The sequence below is a fragment of the Ambystoma mexicanum genome, chromosome 6p, assembly GCF_040938575.1.
Source record: "Ambystoma mexicanum isolate Mex_15411 chromosome 6p, UKY_AmexF1_1, whole genome shotgun sequence".
NCBI lineage: Eukaryota > Metazoa > Chordata > Amphibia > Caudata > Ambystomatidae > Ambystoma > Ambystoma mexicanum.
In genome coordinates, this window is record NC_090935.1 from 1,426,340,248 (window position 1) to 1,426,352,829 (window position 12,582).

The following is a 12,582-nucleotide window of genomic DNA, read 5'->3' on the forward strand; positions in this document are numbered from 1 at the left end:
TAAATGCAGAATGGAGCACTGCAACCAATCCGTCATAGCGACACAGCACATCCTGCTTTTGCCTGTTCAAGTCATAAATAATGTCAATATGCCCAATAATGCTTGCATGTATGTCTGGTAGCCGTTCCTTTCTGATCAACTCTGCCCACTCGATTGCCCACTAATACTGATTACATTTGATTTAAAATCTGGGGCAACCCCAGCTTGATTTCTTAAGGCTGAGGAAATGCTACACATGATGGGTCTGTGGTCACTCTTATTACATTCTAATACCTCTAATGACGTAATCAAACCCCAATCCTTACCGCCTATCAATACATATTCTATTTGACTGATGCCGCTGTGACTTCATATTTGTGTCATAGCGATTGTTAGGCTATGCACAAATATGAAAGTGCTACCTATACATTTCGAATTCTAACCAAGTTAAGGTATTACCGCCTAATGTATGAAGGGGTACTCCTAAAGTGACGATTGCCCTGACATTCTGCTGCATGTTGAACTAACAGTTTAAGGATTGCAGCCATTTATGTCATGAACTTCAATACCATGTGACAACCTAATGTAAACATACTGTACGAGGTTGAACGTTCTTCACAAAGACTAAGGGCACACATATTAAAAAGAAAGCATGTTTTATTAGGGACTTGACACAAATCTGGGCCAGTTCGAACTCAAATGTCTGAATAGTTCTTGGGTTCAAATCTTTCAAAAATCAAAAAATGTCTTGTCTCCCTAGTGACACTCGGTCCGTGGTCCCTTGTCCTGGATTCCTCCTGTGATAAAGTTATCATTGCAATTCTCTGGTTAGTGCAAAGTGCATCTCAACTCCGTCTCAAGAACAGACAAGTCAGTCCAAGTGGCCCAGCACTTCTCCAAGGTGAGATAGGGTCCGAAGATTTTCAGGCTGTCATTGAAGCTCTTGGACCCATCCCTGCATAAGGGACATCCTCCATTCCCAACTACTCTCCCCTTCGTGGTGCTCATGCTCACCCCCAAACGGCCTACGTATATACCACAGAGACCCCCAACCCAGTCACTATCTCAATTTAGGGGCTCCTAGTTTACCTCCTTTGTGCTATGTGCACATTTCACATGTTCTCGAGACTGGAAATGCATGTCTCTCTATTCTGCCTCTAACTTCCTGGCATCTTTTCTGAGTTCCCCCTTGCTCCGTCACCTATTTCTTTTCATCTGTCTTTCTCCTCTAACTACTTGGCTTCTCGTCCTTCAACCTTTTCACTCTTTCTGTCGCAATCTTCTCAGATCTGAGTCGCATGCCCATGCTACCCTTTCACCTCCAGCTCCTCATGTCTTTCTACGTCACCTTGCTCCCCTACTAATGTTTTCACCTCCAGCTAACTACTCCACCAGAGTTGTTTTTTTCTCCAATCATGCCAAACTCTTCTTTTCTTTTCTCCTTTTGGGGCCCACTGATCTATATCCCCTTTTCCTCCCTTTGGCCGAGGACCCCAGTGAGGGTTTGTGAATTGCGGATTGGTTGGTTTCAAATATGCATTGCAATGCAGGTGTTCCAATGCAAGTTAGAATGTAGATTTCTTGTGTTCTTAGGACCATGGATTCAAACAGCTCGCCAACCATGCTGGAATTCTCTCACGTCTCATGGAAGCACAGAGGGTCCGATTCATGGAATTTTTTGCACGGTTCAAAGTGACTTTGCAATGCTGACACAAACCCTGATTCATGGAACTGTGCAAAGTGTATTTTTGCAGTGCAAAGTCAGTACACAGGCATTTTTGCAGTTCATACTGACTTTGCTGCAAAAATACACTTTGCACAGTACCATAAATCAGGGTTTGTGTCGGCATTACAAAGTCACTTTTCAGCAGTGCAAAGTCACTTTGAACCGTGCAAAAAATTCCATGAATCAGCCCCGAGGCTCTCTGCTACTCGCCACTCTGGCAGCGGCTCCCTGGATAACCATTCAGTGTTTAAATGTCAGTAAAGGGCACTGCAACCAGTTGTAAATTAAACCTCATTTGCCTAAAGTGACCAATATTTTATGACCATGGGGCTTGATGTAAATGGTACGCATTCCCGGTACCTCAATCCTGTTTACCAGGAGACTTTGGGTGTTACTCGCGACGAACCCTAACCCCTGGCCCCGGTGTTTCTGTTTTTTTGCAAGAGAGGAGGGTTCGGGGATCCTGCCCACACCATTCTTGGGCCCTAGTTCATCATGGTGCTCGCGCCACCGAACCCTAAGGTCTCCTTTCCCACCCCCTCTGGTCAGGCAGCTCCAGAGACAACTTTATAGTACATAATTGCATCGAACCTGCACGCACTCTTGCTGGCGGAGTTTTCAATCTTGCGGAACTATTTACATTTAATTTTCTATTTCTTTTTCTAAAACATCTCACTAATACACTCTAATTATTTCTTTCTAATTTGCATGCCAATTAAACAAATGTGAACCTCTCAGCCCGGCTATTGTGCAGCGCTAAGAATTTACCGACAAAGTCCGGGCAATACATTTCATCCCACGTATGATTGTTACGTCACGATAGTTTGAAAGTGCTCTTTTGTTAAATGGGTGTCGTTTTTTCCCCTGCGTACAAGGTTGGCGCGAAATGAACCTTCCTTGTTCAATTCTGTCAGTGAGAAAATAGTGGGATAAACATTGTATGAATGATTCAAACCGTGCTATAAATGGGTTGCATGGCACCATTTCAGTGAAGATGCAACTTCACTTAGCACAGAATGCCATAAAGTGGGACCAGTAGTCGCACAAAAGCGAATATTACAAATGGTGACAGAATTGTTGAAGTTACTTTAGGTGTCGCCCTGTAAGATGTGTGCGCTTCTTGCTACACACACGAGTTAAGACGGATAGTAATTGGGTGTAAATGTGCACCGTTGGATCATGCCGCCGAGAAACGCATCAAGTATTGCACCTACCACTCAGACCCCCAAATATGAATGGCTTTATTTAGCTACATGCATCAGTGTAGGTACCAGCTCTCTCTTTTTTTTATTTTAGCATTCACGAAGTGCCGAAAGTGGCAAACACGTGTCACTTTTTTTACCACACCTATTTGAGTATTTTGGAATTTACACTTATCTCAACACCTGACTGACTAAACAAGCCAAAAAGGAATATTTTGGGAAAACATGTCTGGTGCTCATCAGTAAAGAGCATTTTATTTTGCGGTAGAACAGGCAAGTACTCCCTAATTCAGCTGCTACGAGGGTGGCTCCTCCTAGAAAGCCAAATTAGTGAATCCTAAAACCATTCCTCTTCTTAATAGATGGTAGCATTTTACTCCTTGACCAGGGTGCGTTTGCCCATCCTTGTCTTTTTTTTTTAATGTGGTGATTCTTTGGTGAGGCGTCTTCAAAAAAAACCTTGGCGCCTAAAATACGCTCTTGGGGCAGCATAAATCTATGCCATGCGGGCGGCGACTGGTTTCAATTGGAGCTGAGTGATCTCTTAAGGGGTAGTAGCGTGAAGTCCGTGAACAGGAAACACGAATTGATTGTACCAATTTCACATGAAGCAATTAAACCCAGGAGAGGTTTGTTCCTTGACACATGGCTGCAAACCGGATTGGTCCAAACGTTGCTTTAAAGGTTCTTGCAGTGGCAGAGTACCTGGGCGACCTTTCTGAAAAAAATAATGAATGCCTTATTGGTGTTTTGCGAAGACCTCAGGCTAGCAGTTCCGGATGACGCTTGCAATGGTTTAGTTTTACGACACGTGCTGCAGGATTACTTCCAAATGGAAGGAAGAAAATGCATGTGGCGCTTGCAGTCTTCTCATCCCACTGGAAGCACAGCGGTGACTGGTGGCATCATGGCCTCAAACTGCCAATATAGTTTACGGAAGAAGTCAAAGAAAAGTGGGAAATTTACACAAGATGAAAGCAATCCATTGGCCAATGATCTGCTCTAGTACAGTGGGAAGGAGACCAGTCCAGAGACAAGTATTAGGGAGTGGCTCTGACCTCTAGCATTTAAAGTGCCCTGTATTTTTCTGATTTATAATAATCCGGGGGAGGGGAGCTCGGGATTATTTTAAGTCTGAATCTGGAAAAGATTCCTTACTGAAGAATTGGTGTAACCCGAGTGCTCATTTTACCATGTTTGTTATGAATAGCAACTGTTTCCCCTGTAAATATTGGAAGGTATGTGAGCAATACACACTTTATCAGTACACCAGATTGGTTTATTTCATGCTTTGTGTATCTTTTCTGCTTTGCGAAATATGAACCCCGAGACTAAAGACTAATTAAGAACAGCCTTTCATAGTTAGGATTTATTTGCTATGTGTAACGTTGTTTTTAAATGCTTTTAAAATTGTAGAATCGGTTGTTTTATATACGGGGTAACCTATCGGTAGGTGCAGGACCTCTCTGCTCTTAGCAGTAATGATGGTGTTGATTCATTTCTGACCCTCTGAATTAGGACAATAATATCCTTCTATCCGAAATTAGGAATTGTGTAGACACTCACTCGTGATATCTTATTTTACCAGATAAAGCATTTATACTACTGCTGAATGACCGATCTCCCTTTTGAGGAGGCCCTTTCGTCATGCAGCTTCTAATTATAACCTTCCCGACCATCACTAATCTTTATAAAGTGTTTTATCAACCCTCTTGTGCTTTTGCCTTTTAAAAAAGACTCGGTATACAGGTTTGTGTTAGCTGGTGGCCCTGGAACGTTTTTCGTGCTCTTTAGTTAGGTTTCTTAAGCTCTTACACACACACACACACAGGACTAGGCTTTTCCATTTTAAATAAATGCATACATTCCGATCCTGTGGTTGCTGGTGCAGTTTAAAATGGTTCCCGTTTAACAAAAAATGTCTTCCACGTTACGTGTATTTTTTCGCTGGTGTTCGCCAACTTTTTAACACTGATCTTGTCCCATATATATGAAACAGTAGGTGTAGTTGCCTGCATAAATGCCTTGTCTCCTATTCATGTTTGCTGGAGCACAGACCTCCTGAATTGCAAATTATCTGCGGGCATTTTTTTTACATATATGCAGTTGTTTATCTGTGGTCACTTGTGCGTGGCTGTGTGCCTTGAACTGGAAATATGTTTCTACGTTTCCCACATTGTTTTGTTGTGGAGCCATTACAAATCATTGAGCAACCGGTTTTCTGACATTCTCTGCATATTTGCACCTGCCCCCTACTTGCCTCCGCTAGTAGTTCACATTTCCTGAGTTGCAAAGACGTATTTCCGTCCATAACATTTCGTTAGTGTGTTCCCTGGTGCCTGCTAAGACTATCTACACGACTGAAGCATTTGCCACACTGCTTGCAAGTGTACGGCTTCTCTCCTGTGTGTGTTCGCTGGTGCCCGATCAGACTATTTACCCGACTGAAGCATTTGCCACACTGCTTGCAAGTGTACGGCTTCTCTCCTGTGTGTGTTCGCTGGTGCTTGATCATATTCCCCGAGTCGGTGAAGCATTTGCCACACTGCTTGCAAGTGTACGGCTTCTCTCCTGTGTGTGTTCGCTGGTGCGTGATCATATTCCCCGAGTTAGTGAAGCATTTGCCACACTGCTTGCAAGTGTACGGCTTCTCTCCTGTGTGTGTTCGCTGGTGCGTGATCATATTCCCCGAGGTAGTGAAGCATTTGCCACACTGCTTGCAAGTGTACGGCTTCTCTCCTGTGTGTGTTCGCTGGTGTGTTCGCAGACCACGTAAGCTGCTGAAACTTTTTGCACAGCGAGTGCAAGTGTGAGGGTTCTTCCCATTGTTTTTTCGCTGGTGCTTGTTCATATCCCCCGAGTTATTGATACGCTCCCCAATTTCCTTACTTTGCAATTTCTCTCCAATGTTTGTGCGTTGTGATTTTTCAGACATATCAGACATTTTGTCACCCTCCTTACGTATGCCTGGTTCGCCTTGAGTATTAATGTCTGCATCTTGGGTTAGTCCATTTAAATGGCGAAACGGTTCCCCACCCGTGCACTGTTGCTCTCCTGCGCGCAGGTGCGGGTCTTGCACCACAGCTGGGTCATCAATATTCAAAGTGTGATCCGCTCTGAACGTAGGCGATGTTTGGCTCGATACGGGCGCCTTTCTGATGCAGGGAGTATGTACTGGCTCCACTAACCGTTCAGGATGCTTCCGCTTAACATGTTTGCTGAGATACTCCTGATTGCTAAACGCCATCGTGCACGACGAGCAGGGATAGACTCCTGTGCCATGTTGCGCTGCAAAAAAAGAAGAAAAAAGGAAATGTAACCGTTAATTGGGCATACACCTGTATTCATTCCGCACTATGTAGAACATTGCACAATGCACTAGAATCTTCATTCGAGAAATGTTATATGTACATGTGCCTTTTAGGCACGCCACTTATCTAACAAGCTGGCACGATGCTGTACAGTGACCATTGGGGCACCTTTAATGGATGGGGAACAGCGAGGCCATGGGGTACTACCCAGGAAGGACAGATTTTAATTCTTGCTAATATCGAAAATATGTTTTTTTTAACGCCTATACAAAATGCATAGTGGCTAACATGGGAACTGCAGAGCAATGCCATCTTCCGGTTCTTGCAAACTTTATAAACCACTGCACTTTCAGCCTTGTTTATCGTCCTGCCACAAGAAAACCTTCATGGATAAACATTGGACAAAGTAACCCCTAGCGTACGTTATAGGGATATTGCAAGCCACCAGGGGGACTTGCAATATCCCTTTTATGTATGGTAGGTTTATTCCTTATACTAGACCACCAAACATCTAGTTTAATACCTGGCCTCTTGCTTAATCTAATGTAAGATCTTCTATTTGCTGGTTCATCCAATCAATGTAGAACCTGGATATTTACAAGCTAATATGCAACTCGAATGCATTGCAGAAGCATTGTTTAAGCAGTTTCAAATAAACACATGGAAACACGCTTTAATGTTGTGCTCTAAAATAAGCAATAACACAGATTCTTGTTCATATATGTTAAACTCCAGCAGTGCACATATTAAAACTTCTACCCCAAACAGTTCCTTGTGAATTAATGCTGTAAAATGTCACAAACAACTATTTTATAAGCAAGTAAATTGAAAAGCTTGTCACAACTTTAGGTGCTGCTCTGACAGCTGGAATCAGCTCAGCTGGATCAAGCAGCAAGCATTGTGACATCTTAACTGAAGGGTATAAATGATTACAGAGCAGTTGGTATGCCCTTTTCTTATTACAGGGCATTTGTGATGTCACAACTAACCTTTAATAAGAAAATGATTTTGAGGTTATTATATGGATATCGTAGGCGGCTATGTATTATAAGACCATAAAACAAACTGCTAGTCGTTCGCTGATTATCCTCTCTATGGTTAGCATTATCATTTGCCTTTATCCCATTATCCAACGGTCCAGAAGCCTAGCAAAATAGACAACTGCATAACTGCACTTCATGGTTTAGCCCAAGACTAAAATTGCACGGTGCGTACTGACAGCACATTCAACCAAATTGAAAATGGATAACTGACATCATTCAGAAGTTATGCAGCTGCAAAATGTCGGGCAGGAGGGGTAGTGTAAACCTATTTGATATGCACTGGTGTCCGTTATTTCACCTCAGGGTCTTTTTCAACTTCTCTGCCCTACCCCCAGCCGCCAATTCTACAGGAATCGCAGCAATAGTTGAGTGTACTAAAAATGATAGGGTTAGCAGGTACTTAGAAGCAGTAGTAAGTGTATAATTAGGAAAAGATACTCACCATCAGGAATACATTGTAGTCTTAGTCCATGGTCCCCTTTCCTTCCATATTTCTGGGGAGTTCCTGGTGAAAGGGGATGGGATCTGAGCCTTTGCACAGCAGGTCATGCTTTGCTTTTCCTATTACAGGGGATGGGATCTGAGCCTTTGCACAGCAGTTCATGCTTTGCTTTCCCTATTACATTTTCACGTAGAGGCTGGTCAGCATTTGCATGAGTGGCCCCTCCCCTAGCCTCTACCCACACTCCTTTCTCTTCTCTCAGTCCCTTCCCTTGCCAAGATGACTGGTGGTATCAGCTGCTTTTTGGGAGTTGACTAGCTGACAGGCAGGGAAGGGACTATGGACGAGAAGTACAGTAGTCACTACTTTGAGTAACATTTCATCACTCCTTGCTCTTGTCCCCTTTCCTCCTCCATTATGGTAGTATCTGGCGGGAGCCTAAATGGAAGGAAAATGTTCCTAAGAACTTAACTAGGTGCATATAATTTGTAGGATCCAGAGGAAGTAGCCCACATAGCTAATTTACAGATTCCTTCCATTGGACAGGGCTTTGGATCTCGTTAAGAGGGTGTGCAGCTCGTTGGGGGATCTTTTGTCTGCAATTCATAGCACTGCTCAATGCAGGAGACTCTCCGCGTAGCGATAATTGCTTTGGCTGCTTGCCCCCCTGGGTGTGCCCCCAAACATTACAAAAAGCCTATCTGAATTGCTCTGTGAACTAGGCCTAAGACTACAGACTCCACACTCCGGTGGGCCCTGTCCACTTCTGACTACAGTTCTGGAAAAAGCACAGGCACAATTATTTTCTGATTGATATGGAAATCTGTTACCACCTTCAGAAGACATGAAGAATGGTTTAGCAGAATTACCTTGTCCTTGAGCCAGAGAGGCTGCAACTCACCCATTCTACTTGCTGAGGTGCTGGCCATCACAAAAACAGTCATCCTTTGAGACCAGACTTAGATCTGCTGAAGCAATTGGGTCAAATGGCATGCGTGCCAGGACCTCATTAAGATTCCACGGTGGAAGGGCGCTTCTTTTCAGAGGAAAAAGATGGTAAAGATCTGACAAATGCCTCTATCACAGGATTTGAAAGACATGAATCAGGCATTGGTGCTCGACTCCTAACACTTCCAGGTAGCTCCTGTGGGAAGAAACTTGAGTACTCAACGATGCTAAACTGGAAATTAAGGAAAGATCATTCACTGAAGATTACAAGGGATTTCTGTATCGGAATAACATCCAGTGGCAAAATCGTAGACCCTTCCCTTTGTACTGCGTTTCGAGTCCTTTCTAGCTGCTGCCATCATCGGTTAGTGTTTCAGGAGCCAAACCGTAGAGGATAGAATGATGGGAGGGAATAAGCACTTTTCCTTTCTGAAGAAGAGTCACTTGATTGGGGGAGATGGAGCGATCATCCATAAGCTGTGAGTCGAGAATAAATGCCCCATTGGCCAGAAGAGTGATATCAGGAGTGATACACATGCCCAGACTTCTGTCCATCTAGAGAACCTCGGGGATCAAAGGTATTGGAGGCAACTCATACGCTGCAGTGATGTTCTGGGGAATGGATAGAGCATTTCCCAGAGCTTCCTTCCGCTTGGCTTCTAAGAGGCATACTTCCGATATTTACAGTTGGACTCTGTGGCAAACAGGTCCACATCCTGCATTCCCACACTGGTTGAAGACCTATTTGACTACCTCTGTCTGTACTTCCCAGTCGTGATTAGCGCAGGCCAGCCTGCTGAAGGTGTCTACTTCCTCATGTAATACCACCAGATGTGATGCCTGAAGGGAAATGGTGCCCTCCTGTTTCTTCACATAGTACATGGCTTCTACGTTGTTCGTGAGGATCAGGATCCTGGACCACTGAACTACCGGCAAGAATGCTTGATGGGCAAGGAAGATGGTCTTCAGCTCAAACCAATACCAATTGGTATGTTCCTGGGCGTCCTTCCTTCCCCTCTCTCTCCTCTGCCTCCCCACACACATGCAGCACGGGGCTCCCACATAACTAGAGAATGAATCATCCATACATTTAAAAGGCAGCCTCTTAAGGATTGGGGGATCCAGCAAAATATTCGGACTATAATTCCACCGGCTCCGATATGCAGCCAGTCCGGAATAGAGGGTCACTGCTGGTGCATATCGAGCATGATCAATGGTACTGCTAGAATGCAGGATGTCACTAGGTACGACCAACCTGAAATCCTGGTGAAAAGGTTTGAGATTCTGTGGAGACTCTCCTGTTGAAAGAAAGGCCTGGAGAAACCATGTTCTATACAAATGGGGTCCAAAAGAACAGGCCGGATAAAACAATGGTTGAGCACTATTTCAAACCTCTACCCCAGGAAGCTACGCCCCACCTCACAGATCAAGAGAGCATATCAGATGACTTTTTAGTTGCCACAAGGTCTAGCCAATCAGAAGGCCGCATTCCCTCAAACTCCCAGGTACAGACACTTTCACCATTGTATGCCGCATTAAGCTCATTAGAGTATAATACAAAAGAGAAAGCAAGGCCACGTGGTGGGAGTTAGAAGACGGACTGTGGCAAGAGCAGAAGAAAGAAGCTGAACATGGCATGAAGGTGAGAGAAGGACAAGTAAACTGGCGATCAGAGCTGACTACAAGGAGGTGGAAGACGAGAAAATCCTAGGAAGTTGTAGTTGATCCATAAGCAGCAGAAAGACAAACACGTACATTGGTTATCCACAATTGACGGGGCGGGGGTGGGAGGGCAGATGCCAGGAAGTGGAAGAGAAGGACCAAGACCAGTTAAAAGAAGGCAAACCCACAGAGGATGGAAGATGCCTTTTAGAGGCAATCGAGAGAGGTCAAATGAGCGGAGATGACTGGAAGGAAGACCTCAAGGGGGTGGTGAGAAGTGATCCGGAGGTAAAGAGGGTCTGCATATGAAGTCCTCTATTGTACGGAAGAAAGTGTTGGAAGAGGCAATGTAAAGGCGCAGCAGCCTGAAAGACTTGGTAGCCTGAGCAGAAGTACCAGTCAGTGTGGTAGTCTGGTATTTGTGAGTGTGAATATAGTCTGCACAGGCTAAGGATAAAAGGGCCAGGGAAAAGAGAAGCACACCATGTTTTTTTGGTTTCTGCAGGGAACCTAAACCCAAGAAGGGTCCAACAGAGTTTGGGGACCAGAAAGCATGAATGAAAATGAGTTGCTGCAAGAAATGAGCAGGGTGTCCAGAGGAACATAAAAGTTGGAGGCAGGAAAGAGTGAGGCGTTGCTGGAGGAGGAAGAGAGCCTCAAAGAAAGGGTTAAAAAGTGAGGGCAAATGTCCTGGTAAAAGGGAAATGGCTCAAGGAGCACACAGAGGGAAAAGGACAGGGCCCTGAACAAGAAGAAAGCAAGATCAGTCACCTGGGAACTAACCCAGGACACAGTAAGCTAGCCACGTCATCTAGCTACTAACCAAGATTAAGACAAGAGCCACTACAGAAGTTTGTTACAGAAGTTTGTTTACAGTGTTGGACAACTAAGTAAATACATTGAAACCGATTGGATGGGAGTATTAATAGGGGCAAAAAGGCAAAAGGTGGGACCTAGGGAGGGGGGCTAGCTAGCTGGCGGTATGAGGGCATGAAGATAGTAGAGGCTGGGGTGGATGATGGCTCATTCTAAGACATGGGTAGATTGTCTTTTGATAGATTGTGACAGTTAAAGTAAGTAAGTGGTGCCAAAGACAGTCTCATGGTCCCACCCGTTAGTTACTTCCATCAGCAATAGCTCTGCTTTGAGCTTTTAGTAGTTTGGTACAACTGGGTAAAAGGAGAGGTAGAAGGACGTCAACCCGCACCACCCCAACTCACAGATTTATCACCAGAGAGGCTGGCCACGTTTGCCCTCTTTTTACACTTTGGTGCTCACTCCCTTTCATAGAACACACAAATGTGCAATGCTAAACTCCTACATACAAAGATCTAGGGCCGAATTGGCACTTTGTCAGGATTAAGTTCTCTGTGGGCCAATTTGGAGGCACCTACCTTTTTGTCCACTATTAGTTGTTCCATCCATCCAATCTGTTCCCTAGCCTACACTTTTCATCCTTTGCCACTCTTATTTTTCCCTCTCAAGTTTGCTTTGAACCCTAACCCTAGCCCACACCTCTTACTTTGTTTGTACTATCCACCTTATCAATCCTTCGTTGCTTACACCAAAAAGGGCAGCCCCTGTATATTGCCACTGTGCATCGTTTCACCCCTTTCTCTCCACACAGGCTATGGTCACTCTTCCTATTTCAACAATTTGGTCTAACATTTTCCTTCTCTCTCCCCATGATGTGGACCTGTGTGCTTTATTATCACTATATACATTTTCCTACTTTACTCTTTTTAACCCATCACATTTTATTGCTGTCTCATTCTCGGGCTCATTTAACACTCACACCAGTAACAGAAGATGTGACTATGCTCTTATCTGTTCTCCACCCACAGATGGCTAGAGACCACTCTACCATTCCAAATGCAGTTCAGATCTTGCTGTTTCATTCCACCGCAGCCTCACAACGAGGTAAGACTTCATCTGCACTCTTTCCTCCATTAACTCCCTGTTGGCTTTTAATGGCAGTATGTAGTGTGTGAACGTGTGAATGGCTGCACGGTGGCAGTCACTACATTGCCCCAAAGAGAACTTCATCAAGAGTGACAATTTAGTCCTCGATTTTTGTAATTTTTTAGATCCAAGTTAATTGTCTTTAGGTATTACCAAGTGTTAGGCCCACAAGAAACCCTCCAATGACTCACCTCCTACTTGGTAGGTTACATACATGTTAACATTCTGGAGCACCTGCGAGTGAGATTTTGGGACAGAAAGCGGGAGACATGAATTTCCCATAGGATTACATCAGGGATTTAATTAT

The 12,582-nt window shown here is 44.3% G+C and overlaps 1 protein-coding gene across 1 annotated transcript in view; it reads right to left on the bottom strand.

Moving 5' to 3' along the window:
• Positions 1-1,842: 1,842 nt before the first annotated feature.
• LOC138510837 (histone-lysine N-methyltransferase PRDM9-like) overlaps positions 1,843-12,582 on the bottom strand; it is a 639,242-nt gene continuing 628,502 nt past the window's right edge. Inside the window, exon 6 of the mRNA XM_069626517.1 lies at positions 1,843-6,195. Within this exon, the coding sequence (XP_069482618.1) occupies positions 5,228-6,195 (968 nt within the window). The 3' untranslated portion in view covers positions 1,843-5,227. The remainder of the gene's footprint in view (positions 6,196-12,582) is intronic.